The sequence below is a fragment of the Urocampus carinirostris genome, chromosome 16 (assembly GCF_059441175.1).
Source record: "Urocampus carinirostris isolate Australia breed hairy pipefish chromosome 16, RoL_Ucar_1.0, whole genome shotgun sequence".
Lineage (NCBI taxonomy): Eukaryota > Metazoa > Chordata > Actinopteri > Syngnathiformes > Syngnathidae > Urocampus > Urocampus carinirostris.
The window spans coordinates 21,122,433-21,143,462 of NC_142364.1; the positions used below are offsets into that span (position 1 = coordinate 21,122,433).

The 21,030-nt window shown below is 39.3% G+C and overlaps 1 protein-coding gene across 3 annotated transcripts in view; it reads right to left on the bottom strand.

Annotated features, from left to right (window-relative positions):
* The window catches only part of ctif (CBP80/20-dependent translation initiation factor), a 56,029-nt gene that overhangs the window by 13,717 nt on the left and 21,282 nt on the right, over positions 1-21,030 (bottom strand). For 2 of the 3 annotated variants that reach the window (XM_088355982.1, XM_088355979.1), the window contains exons 8-12: positions 16,059-16,135; positions 13,926-14,000; positions 7,873-8,371; positions 5,871-6,164; positions 3,250-3,405 (exon numbers count right to left, since the gene is read on the bottom strand). In XM_088355982.1, the coding sequence (XP_088212108.1) occupies positions 3,250-3,405; positions 5,871-6,164; positions 7,873-8,371; positions 13,926-14,000; positions 16,059-16,135 (1,101 nt within the window). The remainder of the gene's footprint in view (positions 1-3,249; positions 3,406-5,870; positions 6,165-7,872; positions 8,372-13,925; positions 14,001-16,058; positions 16,136-21,030) is intronic. The other variant, XM_088355980.1, reaches the window with a different exon arrangement.

The window sequence follows — 21,030 nt, forward strand, 5'->3', positions numbered from 1 at the left end:
TAGGACAAACATGACATAGTCTTCCAGTTTTTCAATGAATATAGACATAAACAGTATGTTTGTAGAGTATGTGTTGCCTTCCTTTTCTACAAAGCTTATAATTTTTTGCGGCTCCAAACATGCTTGGTTGGGGGTCAAGTATGGCACTATCAGCATTTTGGGGAGCCAACCCCAGCCTTACACCAATGACAGCACTGTGGAAAAACACAATAATAATCCTGGATAATATTGATAAATGTGACTTAACTTGAGACGTGTTCAAGTCTTGATAAACAGTACGACAAACAACTAAAATATGTTCATAACTGTAATATTTAAATATTTTGAGACATCCATACTTCAAAATGGAAGCTGTGCAAGATATGTGGAGTTTGTATTAACATTTACTACAATGTCATTGTATATTTTATGTAATTTTTGCTTAAATAGACAATTCTCAATTATAATGCAGAGTTGCGTTTTTATGACTAAGTTGTAAAGAGTGGAAAATTATAATTTGCAGTAGGGCTGCACGATTAGCCGTAATTAAATTGATATTAAAATGCAAGGTAGCGCGATAATGTAACCGCAAAACACTGTCTTTTTTTTTTTAAGGATTCATAGTTTTAGTTTATTTTTTTGAGTGATGGAGTGTTTGGTCAACATGAATTAAAAGATCTGACAACGTTGTTTCAGCTAATCAGAACGCGAGGCAGACGACTGCCCTGCCCCTTTTGTACCACACACAATGCATGAATACTAGCAGCTTAACCATCTCAACGTGCACACAGTCGATGGTAACTGAAACCAAAAAAAAACCCCACTACATTTGTGACTCTTGTATTTCAATCATCATGACAACCTGGCAGAGGTCGCGGTTACCCAAAGCTAGCTTGAAGCTAGCCAGCCTCTCTTTAAATCGGAATTTGCCCTATTGCCGACTATTAATAATATTATACACAGTGTACGGGTATACTTGAAATCAGTTTCACAACTTATTTTTTTAATTTTTTAACATGTAAAACATAGTTGCTAAGGATGTTAAGTAAATTTATTACACCGATTGATAAATGTATTTGTTACTTCCAAATTTAGAATAAAAAATATAATGATTTCAATGTGACGCCAATAACCTACATATATGCTGGTTTGGACCTGTCACCCTGCCAGTAAACTTCCTGTGGAGGAATTTCTGACCTAACCTCAGTCTTTTCTCGCTTCCGCTCACCTCTTCTTCTTTCCGTCTCCTCTGTTCCTTCTTTAAATTCATTATAGGTAGTCTTCTGCATGCGGAGGTGACCTGAGACATGGTTTCCATAGATACAGAAAAAACCATGTGCAAGGCGGCGTGGCCTGCCAATGAGAACTAAACCCTGGGTCGTGTGTCCACCTAGAAGCAATTGTCTGGCAGGTTGCGCCATTGAAGAAAAGCCGCTGCGGTGTCTATCGTCTAGACATGGTCAAGACCGAAAACAGGAAACAAAATTTGCATAGTGCAATATGCACTTAAGTGCTTGCTTTGTAATAGAACAACAGGGATGCTTGGTTGCGATTAAACAGATTTGAAAATCAACAACACTTTTCGGCCATGAATTATAAATCGAGCAAACCGTTTGAGCATTTTGTCCGTTAACTCTCTCCATACCAGATGTATCTCTCAAGTGGGCAAAGCCAGTGCCAGGGATTTTTTGCCATTTTGACTAATTTTCAAGGCCCAGAGAATCTGTTAAGTAGCTATATAGGCTTATGACGAATTAAAAGAATACCTTAACCATTATCATTCATTCTAAAAAATATGTTTCTAGCGATGACCATTGTTTAGTAAACATTGCCAAGTTTCTTGAAAATACTCGTTTCCAAGAAAACATCTAAGAAAAACCTTTTGAAACAGGATGCATTTCAAGCAGAACTTTCACGTCAGTTTTTTTTTTTTTTGCATTCGTGAAATATAAACAACCTTTTACATAAAGAAAAGGGAACTTTGCTTGCAAATTAAAATTTGGTTGCGAGAACACTGAACTTATGCATGAATAATGTATAAACTTTGCAAGAACTTTGCAGCACCCAATGTTTCCGTGTGACGTGATCACATGATTTCGGTCACCATGGTGATCACATTCCTACAGACGTGCATGAACACTGCTTCACTATGGCCATTTGGGGGTCGCCTACATACTCTCAAATCGCTGAATACAGGAAGCAAAGCTAGGAAGTGGGGGCTTCCTCGATATGTAGACAAAGATCTGATCAAAACAACTCCTGCCATTTACTGAAATTATTACCAGAGCCTTGAAATTAACTGATGAGGTGCGCCAAACCCTTTATCACTATTGGTATTTTCACAACCATAAGGCGCACATAAAAGTCTTAGATTTTCTTCAAATTGTGCGGCGCGCCCTAACGTGGAGTGAGCCCTGTGTGTCATGTAAAGCGTCAGGTGTAGCTGGTGACACGATGAGGCCGCCGTCTACACTGAAGACCTTAATGCTTAGTTCCAATTTTTGGGTAAAATCTGATGTTAAAGTGGGACTTTTGAGATTTTTTTTTTAAATGTAACTGGTTTGAATTTATATACCGCTTTTCCATTCAGTGAAGTCCTCCCAAAGCGCTTTACAATGCGCTTCACACACATGCGCACGTGCGTGCGCACGCACACACACACAAACACACACACACGTGATATAAACTTCGACATATAACACGGAAGAGGCGGGAATCGAACCTGCAACCTCCTGATCCACGACCGCTTTACCTCCCGAGCTACTGCCGCCCCAGTAAGATCGTTCATATTTCTAACTAAATGCGATTTGTATGAGATCTCCTATGTCTTTTAAGCTTCTTTTGTTTGAAATTTCAGTCCAACAGTGGCATCAGCAGAGAGCACCTGCGCCCTATCAGGTGGTGCGCCCTGTGTAGTGTTAAATACATAAATAGAACCAGCTACTGAAACTGCGCCTTTTAACGCGGTGTCACATATGGTCGTGAAAATATGGTATTAGTTTTTTTAAAATGAAACCAAAAAAAAAGACGTATTTTATATCCCGGCACTCAGGGACAAATATTCTGAAAACATATTTATGAGTTGTGGCACTGAATGAGTTAAGCACCAAGTTATTTTGTTGCTGCAGTAAAATAGTTATTAGCCCTGTGTTCTAAAATGTAACAGTTCACAAGTTTTGAGTGTCGTAAGCCAAGATCAAGACATCACAAACTTTTTTGTGCTCTATGTGTGAGTCATGTACAACAACTGGTTTCAATAACAACACACACCTCTCGCAGGCACGTGTAGATGGGACACACTAAGACTCGGAAGGGTTCCCCGGAACTGCTCCTCATGGTCCCAAAGACCTCACATAAAAAGGTGATGAAGCCTAACCAAGACTCCACGTCTGATCGTTGAAGCTCCTCGCGGCGGACAAAGTCCTTCTGTGGATTGATAATAGCAAGGATAAAGAAATCAGCGACAATTTTACAGCACAGACTGGTAGCAATTTAAACATACATTCGATGACATTTCTCTTTCTAATGTTGAATAACGATAATTCAATTTCATCGTCAACTTCTCTTTGTCAATATCCCAATTTGTAAATGTCGCATCAATGATATTGAAGCAAATATTAGAGGAAGTTGTTTGGTCTGAAGCCTGCAGGATTCTTTTTGACATAATTTCTCATTTTCACAGGCTGATAACATAAATTAAGGATGGGAGAGATGCTCAAATAGAGAAATCTCAAATTAATTGATTATTCCAGGTGATTGTAAACTGAATCATAAAACTAATTTCCAAATTGTTTAATCAGAGAAATTCTAAAAAAGGTTTGTACACAAATGTAACATCCACAGTTTTATTCTTGTAAACACATTTTGTAACCACCTAATCCAACACTTGCCGAAAGTACAAAATCTGTAATTATCAGTACCAGCGTTGCGAGATTCAAATTAAAACTTTTAAATTCCATTCTTCGTTTCAAGAAATAGCTAATTTTCAAATTCTTGATTTTAGAGCAGTGAAAGCCACCAACAACTTTTTGTGTCAATGATGTATGCTTCAATAATGCCGCACAACTCAACAAGGCCCCGCTTCCTGTGGTGTGTCTTGGGCAAGTGCAGCCTGAAGGTGCCCATCCCGCTCCTAGCTGTATGCATTTCTTTTAATACGTGACAGCAATGAACCCTTTGAGTGTTGGTTAATACCGATTGGAGCAGTTCTACATATCTTGCACATTAAGTATTTACCTTGAAGGTTTCTGCAACAATATCTGACATTTTCCTTTAATAACCTGCATGCACGAAGCAAGTCATGTCAAATGGAGGTGAAAAAGTTGGATAGAAAAGGCCGAGCTCTCTTTATGATGACAAGTACCAATCGACACCTTGCCTACTAATGAGCCGAACGGTCACGCGACTCATGCATGTATTGACACATGGGTGAATCCTAGAATAATATCATTAAGAAGGGCCCTTGTGAATCCACGTGTGACATTTAAAATGATGCAAAGCAAAATGTCAGGAACGAGACGAATGAAATGTGATTAGAGAAAGAGTGGAAATTAGGAAAAAAATGTTCTGCTTTACTAGTCAGGTTTGGGGGAAACAATTCAGTTATTTGATGAAACATGTGGCTTTTTTGGGCAGCACATGTAGTTTGATGTTCAGTAACAATAGAAAAGTGGCACATGTGATCTCCCTATTACAACGGATGCAGGAAAAAGGCAACTTAATTAAAAGCATCAATGTACTAGTGAAATTTTACCACCCGTACCCCATTGGAAGAACCCCATTCCAATAATCTCTCTCCAATCTTCATTTTAGAGAAATTACAAATAGGAAAGGTCTTAACTAACTATGAAAAACAATTTATTTAATCTGCAATGCCTGTTTATTGAGAGCATGGAAATAGGTGAAATGTTATTTGTAATAATTTATAGTAAAGACACCCACTGAAAATTTTAAAGTAAATTCCACTGTCAATGCCAGAGAAATACAGTAAAGAAAGATATGAACTAAAACAAATGTGCAATATAAAAAGGAAGGATTCTGCTCTTTAGTTTGAATCGAATGTTATTTATTTTTTTACTATTGACCCGAAGCGTATTATCTTAAAATGTGGTATGTCATCTTGTAAGTTTTCTTGCACAATCAGGATGGCACTTTTTAATTCTGTTGTGCAATTCACATGCTACAATGATAATAAATTATATTCTATTCAGAGGCATTTGCAGTTAAAGCAAACCTCAGATGTTAATATTGTAAAACGGCAAATGAATTGAGTCTTGTTGTTTCAAGTCATAAGTAATCAATAATGGGCTTAATTTGTAACAAAATAGATGTCAAATCCCAGCAGGATTTGATTAGATTAGTCATAATGGTTAAATATACTCCTATTCGCCTTCATGCTCACAACTCCTGCCTTGTCAATTCAAGTTTTTGTAGCCTACTGAAAAAACCCTAACATCAGAGCTGTCCTCACTCAGGCATCATTAGCTCTGTTCTTCTCCATGCGATGATCTCCTCACGCACAGCGTCACGGGCCAGTGCTCCAAACAAGACCACCCTTGGTGTCCTCAGCCCATCAGCTCTCTCCTCTCTTGCGAGTCAGACAAGTAACCCGGGGCAGAAAAAATCCTGAAGTGGTCAACTGAGACGGACATGTCCCAGCTGTCTTCACTTGGCACTTGATGGCCAAACCATTATCCTGCCTCCATGCCACTTCACTCCCCTCTCACTTGTATTACACTTTTTTCATGCGTGTTCCAGAGTCTGATTACGAAAGGCTGTGTCAAGTTACATTTTTTTGGATACTCCTTAATCACAGAAAAGTCTAAAATATAAATGAAACCTGGATCTTCTGACTTTATGTGGGTCTTAATAAGAAAATAGTTTATGATTACCTGCAACAAGTTGAGAAGCAGGGACCTGAACTTGGTCCCATCTACCATAAACAGAGCCATCTTGTTGCACAGCCTGGCGGCGGTGGCAGCGAAACTACGGTCGGACATGGCCTTGTCGTAAATTGTCCCCACGACTTGGGCTAGGGTCTCCTCGGAACGAGCAGAATTCAGTGCCTCTTCCATGAAGGAAGCTAGCTGCTCCTCCACACCGCTGCTGTTGCTCCTCATGCTGTTGAGCAACTTCAGCAGGCGGTCCACGCTGGTTGCATTCGACGTTTCTGTCAACGACTCCTCCTGGTGAAATATCAACCCTGAGTCACTCTTACTAGCTGCACTTATTTGAAGGCGAACATTCAAGCCCCACATAGGACGGCAGGGCTTCTCCTGCATTTAAAATAGAGCTTGCTCGATTAGTTGACAAAAAAAATCGATCGTAGAAATAGTCGACTATAAATTTCATTATAGACTATTGTCGCCAGACCTCTTTTTCCAACACAGACAGGAAGAGTGACAGATAGCGCCCAACGAACATATTTGAAAATAAATGCATGCAAAGAACAAGCTACGTCAGTTGTTAAAACTGTTGAGACTCATTAAGTTATTCTGCTACAGACTTTGCAGATGACTACTAAATGTAGAGAATGCATATAATGTTTGTTTTATTATCTGTTCCTCTGCTGCTAATAAGCATGTTCTTTTTGCTTGGATATTTTTTATATGATTTTACTTTATTTGCCTGTCCCGAGAAAATGTACAATGGCTTGTTTATGAATTCATGTCTTTCCTGACCAAACACCGAGCCTTATTGTACTTGGTATAACGTAGGGCATTTTTATTTAATTTTGTACAAATATGGAGTATGTACAATAAAGTATCAATTTTTCTCATGTTTATTATCATGTGCCTCATAATAATATTCACTTCATGCTAAATTTACGAAATAAATAGTAATGATCTGATTATTTGTTTCAATAGTCTGTGACTCGTTAACAAATAAAATAATCGTTATTTGCATCCGTAATTTAAAAATGCCGCTCAACAAGAAGTAAAGCTCAGCCTGTATTTATTCGCGACAGCTCCATATTTTAAGTGCAATTGCAGTGCTGCACTGCGGGCGCTATTTCTACACTAGTGAACCAAAAAGACAGAGGCAAATACCATAGAAGAATAAACATGGCAGTGTTTTTTTCCAGAGAGAATAAAAAAAAATCAGCATCTGTGCCATAGTGGTTGTTTAGATTGAAAAAATGGTTCAATGTTAACACAAAAAGTTTATCATCAGTGGACTAAATTAAAAAACAAAAAGTGACATCTCATTTTAGTCCTATAAATCGTTCTCAACACATTGGGTATTGGGTATTTATGTATCTTTTACTTTATTATTGTTTTATTTTCAACACAAGGATACGGCTGGAAGTGTGAATTTCCCTACGGGGATGAATAAATTATCTCTCTATCTATCAATATTTCATACACAATCCATGAAAGCTTTTTAATCGTATAAATTCTAATTCCAAGTTCCTTATTATAGACTCCAGGAAGGTTATGGCTATATGAACACAGATACCTGAAATTTATACTCGCTCATTCTGAGTTTTGGTGGGGTCACATCTGACTTACATCTAAGTTTGAAAAAAATCCTGGGACGGTCTTAGGTAAGGCAATACTTCACAGAAGAATAAAACATTAAGTTTTCAGCAAAATTTGAATGCAGCAATGGCTTGAGCAAGATTCATTTTCCGGAATTGTGGCTTTCCCATTAGCTCTGAGGAGCCAAGCATCAGGGGGCACCGCTGAGTCACGCAATAGTTGAGTCAAATAAAAAAAGGTGACTAAATGACTAAAGCATTGACTGTGTGTGTGTGTTCGTGTGTGTGCGTGTGACAAAGATGAAAGTAGCCCAGAAATCAAGCAGGCAGAAAGGTGCACACGCACACAAGGAAACCTCACAGTCTTGATAAGCTTTACAGTAAACGACAGAAAGTAAGTAGCTTTCTCATACCTTGTCCTTTAGTCTCCTCTGTAGCCTCTCCTTGGATGACTGCAGCAGGCTGATTCGGGGCTCCCTGGCCCGGCCCTGGCCTGATGATGTGCAACTTTCATTGCTGGCTGTCAAGTCTGACAATCCATTTGGGTCCAATGCTGACTCAGCTTTGGGAGAGTCAGCAGGACTCTTGTAGTCCCGAGGCCCATCCATCTGTCGTGTGTTTTTGTCGCTAGTCACTGCCCATCCATCAGTCACATTTTTTGTCTCTTTGGTTGGTCTCGGTGATGAGCCTTTGTCAGAAGCGGCGATGTTCTGTTGTCCTGGACTTTTTTGGTTGGGGTGCCATCGTTGGCTCTGGTTGTATTGTTGTGCATTTCCGCCTTGATACTGGCGAGGCGAGCGGCTATTATTTTTGTTGTCTCCTGCTTCCGTTGGGCTACGTGATTGTTGCTCCCAATGGTGTTGGGGTGACGGAGACTGGTTTTTATTGCCTCCCTGAGTTCGCTGTTGTTTCCTGTAAAAGCAGGTACAGCAAAGGCTAGTTTGATTGTAATGTAGTATCATGACAGTCACCACCACAATACGTATATTTAGGTAATGTCGCTTACATGTTGATTCACTGCGAATATTTTCATACTACATAGTTCTATATGTTTTGACAAGACACTGACATACGGCCTCACAGTGAACACATTCTTTGTTGCTTTTGCTCCACCAACTCCATTTTGTTTAAGATGAAGCCACATAAGGCTAATGCATGCATGTAAGATTATTTTATACCATTTTTACAGACAAAATTCCCTTACCCTAATGCTTACATTGTATGCATTTCAATTTGTTCTACTTTTTGCATAAACTGCTTTTTGCGCAAATCTGATAGTAGACTGAGCTGCTCTTATTGAGAATAGATGGTCTTAAATTAACAAAAGAACCTAAAGCACTCACAATAAGCATTTTATTGAAAAGCGGTCACATTTTTACAATACCAGCGACTCCACTGTCTGGTTCCATTGTTAAGTGCGAAGGTCTTCACTGTTGAAAAATGCCTCAACCTTCAGTACCTGTTTGAAAATGCAGCCTGAAAAAAAACGATAGACCCCTCTGGGAAGCAAAAATAAAAATTGTTCCACTTAAAGACTGTCCACGCTTAGGGGGATACACAAATCCTAAATTATACTAAAGGTTAGAAAATAGTACATGCATTTGCATAATATCGATATGTCATTGGTATATTCCAATTATTTTTCAGCATAATGCATTATGAGGTTAGCTGAGCAAATGTATGCAGTAGGGAGCCAGCATAACTGGTAGCCAAAAACAAAAAAACACCACGGCACCAAACACGAACCCAACCAGGAGAAAAAGCAATGAGCATGGCAGGCTTGCCAGCTAACCCACTGCTAACAGGGCCAACCTAGACCAAACAAAACTGGAAACTTCCGGGAGCCCGCAAAATAACGGGGAGCTATCTGGACAATATCATATTAGTTGCAAGACACGCAGCAAAAAACACAAAAGGAATAGTCACAATCACATGCACGCAAATCGACAAATCATTTAAAAGTCCCCCAGCGACACGGTAAGCTAAGTTCCAACTACGCGAAGCGTAAATGAGCACTATCCATTCGCTGATTACTACCATCACCGTCTGTTTTTCCAAGGGACGTGTCATTGTTATGAGTCTTGTTGTAATATGAGGTCAAACGGTCAAATTTGAGAATTAATTTCTCGAGATTCTTGGCGCGAGGACTATTTTGGAACATGATTGTGGGGAGGAAGACTATGTTTTCCGACTTATTGAAAAAAAAAAATGGTCATTTGTAATCCCTTTAAAGAGTTTGCATCCGTACAGCTAAAGACAGCATTTCCATTTTCTATATTTGTATTGAAATTGTTCATGGTCGCTAGTGTGGCAAGCCTATCCAGGCTGACTTTGAGCTATTTTTGAACACACTGCACATTAACAAACGCTTATACACTTATAAAATACTCAACTGACTGAACACTTGCATTTATAGTGATGCGCCAAACCGGAATACGTGGAGAAAGTCCAATAAAACGCTGAAAAAAATCATGCAAATTCTGCAGGAAAATTAAAACCTGAACGATGCGTCTGTAAATAAGGGGGATTCGCTATAGGGGTTACTTTTCTGTACATTGTTGCTCCCTCAATAATTTATGTTATTGTTTGTGTGTTTGTATTTATTATGTTTAAAGGCTTTAAAATATAAAAGCACCATGATATAAGAACATAGCTAGGTAATATTTCACCAGGGTGTTTCCAGATAGCAAATTTCCTGTAAAGTGTGCGTGGTCTAGATAGTGTCCATTATGGGAAAGAGATGGGGTACTAATGCGTCTGTAAAGTGTTTGAGAAAATTATCTCAGATGCCATATGGAAATTTATACAGAAGCACAATCTTTTTACGTTTAAACAACATGGGTTTAGGTCCGGACATTCTACCATGACTAACTTAATAGCTCATTTGAATAATATTACCAGTATGTTTTTTGTTCACAATATGGCTGGTCATGTTGTTTACTTAGACTTTTGCAAGGCTTTTGATAAAGTGTCTCATAACAAGCTTTTACAAAAACTGAAATGCTATGGTATTAGGGGAAAACTGCTTGAATGGATAACAGCATATTTGTCAAATCGTAAACAATGCGTAAAAATTGATGATGTTCTTTCAGCGTGGTCGGAAGTTTGTAGTGGGGTACCGCAGGGCTCAGTACTAGGACCATTATTATTTCTGTTTTTTGTGAACGACCTACCTGAGGCCATTCAAAGTAGTGACATCTCACTTTTTGCCGATGATGCTAAACTGTCGGCTTTCTTACCAAAAACCCAGGTGACAGGAACAATTGATTCTCTCCAAAATAACATTAAATCAGTTTTTCTTTGGTCCGAAAAGTGGCAACTGCAATTGTCATCTCATAAATGCTTAGCACAGTCGTTTTTACATGGTTCTGTTCCGCTGTATAACATTAACGATCATGATTTGCATGTTGTTACTGAACATAAGGATCTGGGTGTCACTCTTACTTCAAACTTAAAGTTTATCACGCATATCGCCAAAATTACCAAAAAAGCCAATAACATAGCATCAAACATTTACAGAAACTTTTACAACAAGAACCCAGCATTCTTAGTTCGAATGTTTTGCGTTTACGTTAGACCCGGGTTAGAATATAACAGCGTTGTGTGGAACCCTTACTTACTCAAGGACATTAACCTACTGGAAGGAGTTCAACGACGGTATACGAAGCGGATACCTGGGATGCACAGCTTGTCATATCCGGAAAGACTATAAAGACTGAACTTGGACTTTTTGGAGCTCCATAGAATTCGATTTGATTTAATTTTTGTGTTCAAAGTACTGCATGGAATGATCGATGTGCCTTTTGATCAATTTTTTGAGTTCTGTCGTGTTGATGGTTTACGTGGTCACAGATATAAGTTACGGGTGCCTAGACCTACCAGCAACTTGCATGGAAACTTTATTTCTTTCAGGATACCAAAAATTTGGAATTTTTTGCCTGACCGGGTTATTAGTGCAAATACGGTGCAAACCTTTAAGCAAAGGTTGGCAGAAACAGATCTGTCAAATTTCCTTAGGGGAGGGGGCGTAAGGTGACCATATTTGGCCATGCTCACTCTCAGCATTAGTTTTTCTTTTTGTGTCATGTTTTGATTAATGTATCCAACAATACCTTCAATAAACATTTCATTTCATTATAATGCATATACATTTTATGCTACAGGAGGTAATGAAATATGTGGAAATGCTTTATGTAATGCAGAAGAGATGATGGGATATGTAGAAATAGAAGATGGACATGAGGTATCGGTCTTATGTTTTTATGATTCCAAAATACTTTTCACAAAAGAATTGTGTGTAACAAAGTAGACAGTGAAGCGTAATCTTCAGCCTTTGGTACAATGTGCACATTCTAACTCATGTAGTTAGTTGAAGATTCCATTACAGGGAAGAAATGCCTTCATTAAAAGTATACCCTGTACTTTTAAAACAGAAAAGTCTTGAAATAAGGAATACAAAGTGTAAAAGGTAAGGGGGTGACTTTTCAAAGAAAAGACTAACTTCTAATAAGACATCAAACAGTCTTGTGCTTTGGAAATTTGCTTACTTTTAAGTATTTCCTCTCTTCATAAAAGCGCCAGTTCAAGTAAATGCAAATGCATTATATTTATAGGCCGCTTTGTATGCGTTCAATGGGTGTGCGTCCTTTCTGGCACTTCGGCACCACTCTCCCAGGGAGGTTGGGAGACAGTTCATCTGGTGGTGAGCAAACAACTGCCTCAAATATTCAATATCTTTCAGAGACTGATGGTCGTTAAGCTGAGTGGAGGGGGGGCATGCTTTTCTTCAACTCCTTTAACAAAGTGAATACTACAAAGCTGCTTTTCAAGGCCGTGGAATTTCCACCGGGGTTTTATTTGACTAATCCTGATCGGTCAAAATGTGGACCGACAGAAATGATAAAATTGTGTTTAATGGGACTAAAAAGATCGCACTTATTGTGGGGCCACGTGCCGCTCACTCGAGACGCCGTGAACGTTAAGCAAAACGACATCGTGCTCGTGCTAATGATTAATTTGATCTTTACGACAGCTGTTAGTAAAGGCTCACATATCGTAAACCCTTTCCCAAAGCGACACGGGCGCGGGGGTGAAAATGAGACAGTAATAAAACGTTAATCATATTTAACGACAGCTAAGCGTGGTGTTGGGGTTACCTGCACCGACCTTCCATCAGTCACGTCACTGCCGGGAATTTTGCGAGGGAAACGTAATAACCGATGCTGCCGATGAGCTTTCAAATTGCAAACTCTGCTGTCTCTGAAGCCATCAACTAATTAAATACAGAAGTATTTTCAGCATAATGAGTTTTGTAGCATCAATGTAATCATCATAATTAACTTGTTTGATGTTGTCTAAGCTGATGGGTTTTTCCTGCAGAATCATCAAGATATGACGTCTTCCTCCAAAGCTCGACAAAAATCCTAAATTAAATCAGTACCTAACAGGAAACTTGAATGCATGAATGCCATTAACACGTATGCATTATTTACTAAGAAATAAGAAAAAAAACCTCTCCCAACTCAGTAGTAAAGAAAACAGCAGCCAAACACAGTGTGTGAGCATTTTTATTGTTGAATGTCTCTTTCTGTTCATCTCAAAAAAATAATGAACGTTATAAGGTCGTAAATAGGTAAATAGGTTTTCCAAATTACTTCCTGTGGTGTGGGGGCAGCACGGTGACGCAGTGGTTAGCGCGTGTGCAGCACAGTTCTGAGGTCATGAGATTGAACCTTCCTGTGTGGAGTTTGCATGTTCTCCCCGTGCTTGCGTGAGTTTCCTCCGGGCACTCCGATTCCCTCCCACATTCCAAAAACATGCTTGTCAGGTTAATTGGCCGATCCAAATTGTCCCTCGGTGTGTATGAGCGAGTGAGTTGTCAGTCCCCGTGTGCCCTGCCACTGGCTGGCAACCAGTTCAGGGTGTCCCCTGCCCACTGCCCAAAGACGACTGGGATGGGCTCCGGCACCCCCGCGACCCTACTGAGGATAAGCGGTGCAGATAATGAATGAATAAATTAATACTTCCTTGTAGTTTGCTACTGACCACCTGTTTAAGTAAAACTTACATTCTTCAGCAATTCAAGGCGTATTCAAAGCTTGTTGGGCGTTCACACTATAACACTAACAATTGTATTCATTCCATTTTTTGGGGGCCATACTTAAAAGCCTGCTGTGTATCACTTATTATTGTGTAAAACGTTTTTTCAGACATGATTCTATCTGCAGAGATGCAAAAATGTTGGCTTTGTGTTTGATCAACTCCTCTGTAAGTTTTAAGGTAGAACACATGAATACATAAATTGGTATTGCTGTCCCGTGAAAAATATGTAATTCAAAATAATAATTAAACATTTTATCTCAAAAGCAACACGTGTTTTTCCTTCAAAAGAGAGGGTCAAGATGATGATTCCTTCTTTTGATTGGACGGCAGCAATATGTGGTGTGTCCCCTGTTTCCAAACTAACCTGGTATAGACGTGCCGTTTCCCACCTGGCCTGGTTGGCAGAAGTATGGTTAATCTGTCGCTGTGATCTACCGTTCTAGAAGCAGGAAAGGGGGATGTGCCACAGTGGCGAGGGATTTAAGGTCGAAAGGATGCATAGTTGAAGAGTGCATTTAGTGGAAAAAGAATTTGAATGGAAAGGATCATTTTAAAGGAGAGACAAGCCAGGAGGCAAAAAGAGGACAAACAACTACAGGTTTATAACTATGTCATTTGAACAACATGCAGAAAACTAAAGGAAGTCAGGGTTGCTATAGTGACTGAAGAGATGAATTCATTCATGGATATATGCCCCTGAGATATTGGTGATTGATTATGGTTGCCGCGTTATTGGTTACCATTGGGTGACCCAGACGTATCGATCGGCTTTGTCGGCAGAAACTCAATGACATAAAAGAGCTTCCTACTGACTCTTTACTTGAATGGAGTGTGAGTATTGTGTAATTAAATCCAAGCCTCATTTTAGTGGATTGTATCTAGGATTATAAAGGTGACGTAGTTAAAAAAATAATTAAGTAACCTTAAACTGAGGGTAATGGAAGCCCTTTTATTCTGTGCTGTAGCATAGATGAGGAAGACAAAATCGACATAGAGCAGGCCATCCATCAGAGCTGTAAGGCTACATTACGTGCTCAGGCCATTTCTCAAAGCTTGCAAAAAGCATCATTTTCCCGCTTTTGAACTGTGCCGTCAGTGTTAGGCGGAACGGCACTGACTTGGAATCGAGGGGGATAAGGCTGAGGATGATAATTCCAAGAAAAGGAGGCAATTATCTTTGCTTTTCCACCCCCCTCTCCATCACTGTCTAGAGTAAACAGAACAGACACAGAGGCATAGGTGTAAAGCCCTTTTTCGCAAGCATTTTTCCACCCTTTGTTAAGTAATTCGTCAAGGTTGATTTTCAACCAATTCCATTAGCCAATTCCAGCTTGAAACACAGCATTGTAAAGGCTTCAATATAATACTCAATCGATTTTCTTAAAGGAAGGAAAAGGAAACCATTCTACGATGAGTACAGATGTGCATAGGTTAACATCACGGCGACATGGAGTGGAGAAGGAGTATATTGGATCTGACTTCGCCCTCTCTCTTTAAGCAGCACATTCCAGTAAATCACAACTAATTTCAGCCTTGCTTGACGTGGCCTCTAAAGTAGAAACACATGTCTGCCTTCACTCGTTTTACCAGACAGTGCTGCGCCTTGTGCAGTACCAAAAGTGGATGGTATATTTGCTACAGGTTGCTTTGAGCATTTACATTTAGCAAAATCGTATTTTACCATTACTTTAAGAATGGAATGTAGTAATTAACACCTATATCATTTCTAATGACACGCAGAGGGGGATTCTTTTAGAAGCAAAGACAACACTAAAAAGAAACATCTAACATGTATTTTGCCTGCACAACCTATTTGTTTGGATGCTGAAATTACAAAATACTATTGAGGAAATTATGGAAATAGAAAATACCTGTGCCAGGGGAGTTGGCCACCAACATAGGTTTTTTAAGCATTAATGACCTTTTAGAAGTGAGATTTACCTTAAATACTGAGAATATACATCTGATTTTTGAAAAAAAGTGGTATTTTTCCTTTAGAAATGAACAGACTAGCTCTGAACTACTAGGGTCGTAGGGGCACCTTTTCCTGTGGTGTGCCTTGGGCAAGTACAGCCTGGTGGCGCCTTTCAAAAAAGAAAACACAATATTTTCCCTTTCCTGGTTGCTTAGCAACCGTAAGAACAATCTTTCCGGTAACATCAGGGCAGTCAGGGAAAGAATCAAGTTCCCATCGGACCGTCCTCCACTCTCAAGAAGCTGCTTTCAATGAAGTTGCAAATCAGATTTCATTGTGTATACAATGAAAGCAGATGTGCCAGAGCAAACTTAAAGAACTGAACCAATAGGCATGTTATGTTTAAATGAAAAAAAAAACTTTAGCGTGTCCTGTTTTATTATTTGTCTGCAGACTGCATTCCTGCGTGGATGTTATTTGGCATACGAGAGCAGTTAAAGCCGAAAGATTGGTTGCTTTGCGTCTGACATCATCCCTATAAAACCCTCCCAGGAGTGTGTGTCGGCTTCCATGCGTCATTACCGTCGGTCGTTCCTTTTGCGTCGGAAGAGCCTCTTGGTGTGCGCGATCTCAGCCTCATTAGGAAGTGGTGGGAAGATCTGTACGGCACAAATCATAGAGACAGCTGATGAGACCAGCAACGTGTTCAATGATCACTGAGTGGAAAACTTAAACACAAGTTCAAGTTGTGAACACATTTGCTGTATGTAACACACTATCCAATACCTTTTACCAAGGGGTCTACTATCGCCCCAATAGGAAGTACTTGATTTATTTGAACATTTAAAAAGAGGAATTCAGTTATGGAGCAAAATAAATACTTTGCTTGCATTCCAACCTGCAACATTTGTCCAGAAAGCCAAAGTAAGTACTGCTTAACAGTTTATCATGGTATGCTTTTATCAGGCATTGTGGAGCTTTAAAAAAATCAAGCGACCGGGAAAAAGGATTAGACTCGCTGACATATTTACAGTAACATGTTTATTATGTTAATTTTAGTTTTACTGCTCTGTCATTGAATGAAAGTCATAGAATGGAATTTATAGTTAGACTGTACAGTCAATTAGCTGTCTCTTTAGTCACTTTTCACAAAGTCTTTTGGAGTCTGCATGTTAATTACTTCTTTCAGGAACAAGCAGTATCAGGGGGATCTTTTGTTTTTACAGAAACGCAAAGTACCAAGTAAATGTAATCTATAGTTTGAATATACTTCCACTGCCCGGCGGGCTGACTTTGTTTACAAAAGATTATCCTTTGCACATTCAGTTCCGCTCCAGTTATCACCCTGCATTCCAGCATTGAATGTGTTCTATTGGCTATTTTACAATAGGGAACTATGAATTAAAGGAATGGTAAGCAGCCAATAAATACATACAATATTAAGGAATATATTATGCCTAAATTAGAAAGTTTCTTTAAAACTAAAATGTCATTTTTTCAGGGCAGCAAGGCGGCGGAGTGGTTGGCGCGTCTGCAGCACAGTTCTGAGGTCATGAGATCGAACCGCTAGTGTGGAGTTTGCACGTTCACCCCGTGCTTGCATGGGTTTCCTCCGGGCACTCCGGTTTTGTCCCACATTCCAAAAACATGCATGTTAGGTTAATTGGCCGATCCAAATCGTCCCTAGGTGTGAATGAGCGAGTGAGTTGTCTGTCTCCGTGTGCCCTGCGACTGGCTGGCAACCAGTTGAGGATGTCCCCTGCCCACTGCCCGAAGATAGCTGGGATGGGCTCCAGCACCCCCGTGACGCTACTGAGGATAAGCGGTGCAGATAATGGATGGAGGTCATTTTTTCATAGAGGAGAGGGAATGTTATGACATTTGCACTTACAAATGTCTCTACATACAAAGGTTTCAGGTTAAAAACTACCTAAACGGGAAAATATTGCCTATAGTTACAAAGGCCTTTCATAGTATAAAGTAAAAAATACAGTACAGTACGAGCTCCCATTCGCCACTCTAAGGGATCTACCCAGCAAACAGGTGCGAATGCGTGAATGCTCTTAGTGTCTCCTTCCCGGCATGCTCTTCGTGTACCCTTCCTGCTCTGTAAACACTACTGAATGGTACCGCTACCAAGAGCTGTCATTCACAAAAAAAGTAGACAAGGGGAAAAGAAGAGGAAGAGACTTTTCCTGGCCATCAAAACCAAGCAAGAGATAATAGAGAGGTATTAAAACACACACTGCTGTTCAGCAGGAGTTCAGAAACGACAACAAGGAGGATACAGCCATAATTCCATCAGCCCAGATTCAAGACATCTGGGCAAAATTCCATGAAGTATTTGTGAAAAGGAATCACCCATAAAAAGTGTTGACAGGTTGCGCTAGAGCTCATTATGTCTGCCTTGCGCGTTTCTGACAGATTGCCAAAAGCCGGCAAAAGCAGATGTCATTGGATCAGTTTTGGGATAGGTTTTGGACCAGTAAACAAAGAGGCCAGTTTCTTCACATCATGCACATCTTGTTTCATGTTTGTTGTGCAGTTCTGTCATGTTCTGATGCACTTTTATGATTTATTTAAAAATTTAAAAAACAGACTTTTGCGCTTTTTTTGCTTGGAACAAATTAGCACATTTACTTTCAAAAGGTGTATACTTATAAATGTTTTAGATACAATTCTATTCTCAAAGCGAAATAAATTCGCAAATAGAGGTATCACGGCATTAAAATAGTCTTTAATGTTCAGTAATATTGACGTAGTGAACACAGTTTACAATGAGATTACTCGAGGCACTCCAGGGAAATTTGGGCAGCTTACTGAAAAAATTGGGTATCAAAAGTCACAAGATATAATGCATCTTCATATACTGTATAATCCATTAACATCAGCGCTGCCAATTAAATGAAGCCCTCCCAGTTTAACTCCACCCGGCAGAGTAAAGGCCCACATTAAACCACACCACCTACATTGGATATTACCGAATCTTACTGCAATATGTATTCTGTGTAGCACTATTTAGTTACTCTATATAACACGCTACAGTGGGCATTTGCACGTCACACTGGGTATTTGTATATTGTATTCTTTTGGCTTTATTATTGTACTGTTCTCAGCTCAGGGATGCTGCTGGAAATGTGAATTTCCCTTCGGGGATGAATAAAGTATCTATCTATCTATCTATCTATCTAACACACATTAGTCCAGGGGGTCAGGAGCCTATGGCTCGCGACCCAGATCTGACTCGTTCCATGGGTGCATCTGGCTCAGAGACAAAAACAAGTGCCATAATAATCTTCTCTGAGAGTTTCCAAATCAATTTCAGTGTTAACAAGCCAAAGCAACACAGTAAACCATTTAGCCGGTCCAAAATGTGTAAGGCAAAGTTTCAACTTCAGATTACACTCATGGAGTTAAACCACCAGACCCCATTTTGGCTGTATTACGAAGGAATCATAAATTATGAAAGCTCAATAAAGAATATAATCACTGTTGAGAAACTTTACGATGAAAGTCCAAAGAAAAAAAACTGTAAACACCGAAAAACGCCACTCAAGCACCCAGAGCAATTTGGCTAGGGCGGATCTCTGCACACATAGCGCACTCGCCCAAATTCATCTGTATTCTTCTCGTTTGCAGTGTTTTGTGACATTTTTACAAAAGAACTCTGCTTGCACCTTTTTTGGACACCATTATTTCCAAAAAATATGACAAAACAGGCCTCAACAATCTTAGATAACAGCGGAACGAAGACAAATTTTAAGTGGCATATTTGTTAATATGGGCCACGGGCTCTGGCGTATTATCATTTCATTGATGTTTTCAAATAATCAAACATCACACAGTGAAATAAAATAATAATTATGTCTGGAGTGGGGTTATAATGGTTTTGTTGAATTTTTTTCTTAAAATATACGGTGTGGCTCTCAAAACAATATTGCTATCATGGCTCTTTGAGTCAAAAACGTAACAGACCCTTGCGTTAGTCTATAACCAGGGCTGTCAAGAGAAGCTCTTGACAATACTGCAGCAAAGTAACTAAGGAAGGCCTCAGTAAACTGTTGGTTTTACCCTTGTCCACTTGCTAGCATGGCATATTAAATCTGAGCTGGTGTGGTTTATAATTGCCAACCCATATCCTAGCCCTGGATTTTATGGACTGCCTTAACCTTGTCCTCTTTATGGTGGTGGTTCTCAAAAGCAATGGTCAAGACTTGGAGGTTATTTTCTGAAGGTCAAACATGGCTGCCGCATCATCTTTGTCATTCAGAGAGCCTTGACGAGAGGGCCAAGTGCCGAGTCAGCGCATTCTGGCCTCTGGAGGTGCAGCACAATTGCACCTCAGATACTTTATTACCTTTCTAATTAAAATGCACCGCAGAAAATTGACTACCTTCAAAAGATCTTAAATGTAGTACAGGTATTGGCAAAGAGGGAGTCAATGAGTAAAACGTCTTGTGTCACATCGTACGTCGATGGACAGTAGATAAACACATTTTCTTGAACTAAAACGATCCGATTAAACAGTATGTATAAAGGCCATGAGCTCATAATCATTGTTAAGAGTTTTGATAAAATGGATGCTGTGTTGCTCAAGAATGAAGTATGAAAACCAAGGAAGGAAGTGGGAAGCTGCCAAAAGAACTGTTATAAGGACTTTCTCGCAATAGCACAAAAAGTAAAGCGCATCGTCTTTCCCGCGCCTTCACGTGGAACAACAATTCTGGCATCACTTTGGAGTACTCCATTGTTTCACTCACTCTCTCAGCTTATTTATGTTGCCATGGAAGACGGCCAAAAGCGATAAATATAAAAAGTGCCCCAAGAGTAACGTTACTGGACAGGTTGTTGAGAGCACTGAGATTTGGGGAGAGAACTAATGCAGGAATGACAACATGAGATTGTAAATTTAAGGCTGCAATCACATAAAAGTGGGGGAGATTGAAGCAATGCAACAAGTTTCCATATGGATGAATTATATTTATCTCAAATTACAAATAAGATACTATTAAAAACGATTTCAAATGCACAACGGTGCATGTGAATATAAAATGTATGTTGTATTTTGATAAAAACGCATTTATCGAGGGTTTTACAATTAAATTGTGTGTGTGGATTAAAACCAAACACAAATTGGAAGTGGTCAAAGAATGTTAAGTGAAATATTACGGTATTTGTGTAAAATGGGCACTCGTGTATAACGTGGACCCATAATTTTAGATTAAAAAATCTGGATGAAATATGGATATACATTTTCTTATCTCATACCAAGCATTGTGAGTGACAATAGTTGAATACAAGCCATATTTGAAATTGATGACGTAATCTATGAACACAATTGCAACTGAAATTAACAAATTTACAATTTACTGTCCTTTGGAGTCCGATTTATGATCAGATACAAAGAGTTGTTTACTTAATCATGCTTTTTTTGCATTTTTATCTATCAGGACGACTTTCTGTTCTCTTCATTTTCTAATATTTGTCTCTAATACCATGAATGATAGTGTGACAATGAGTGGAAATCGTATTCCTTTTCATATGTAATCTTTAC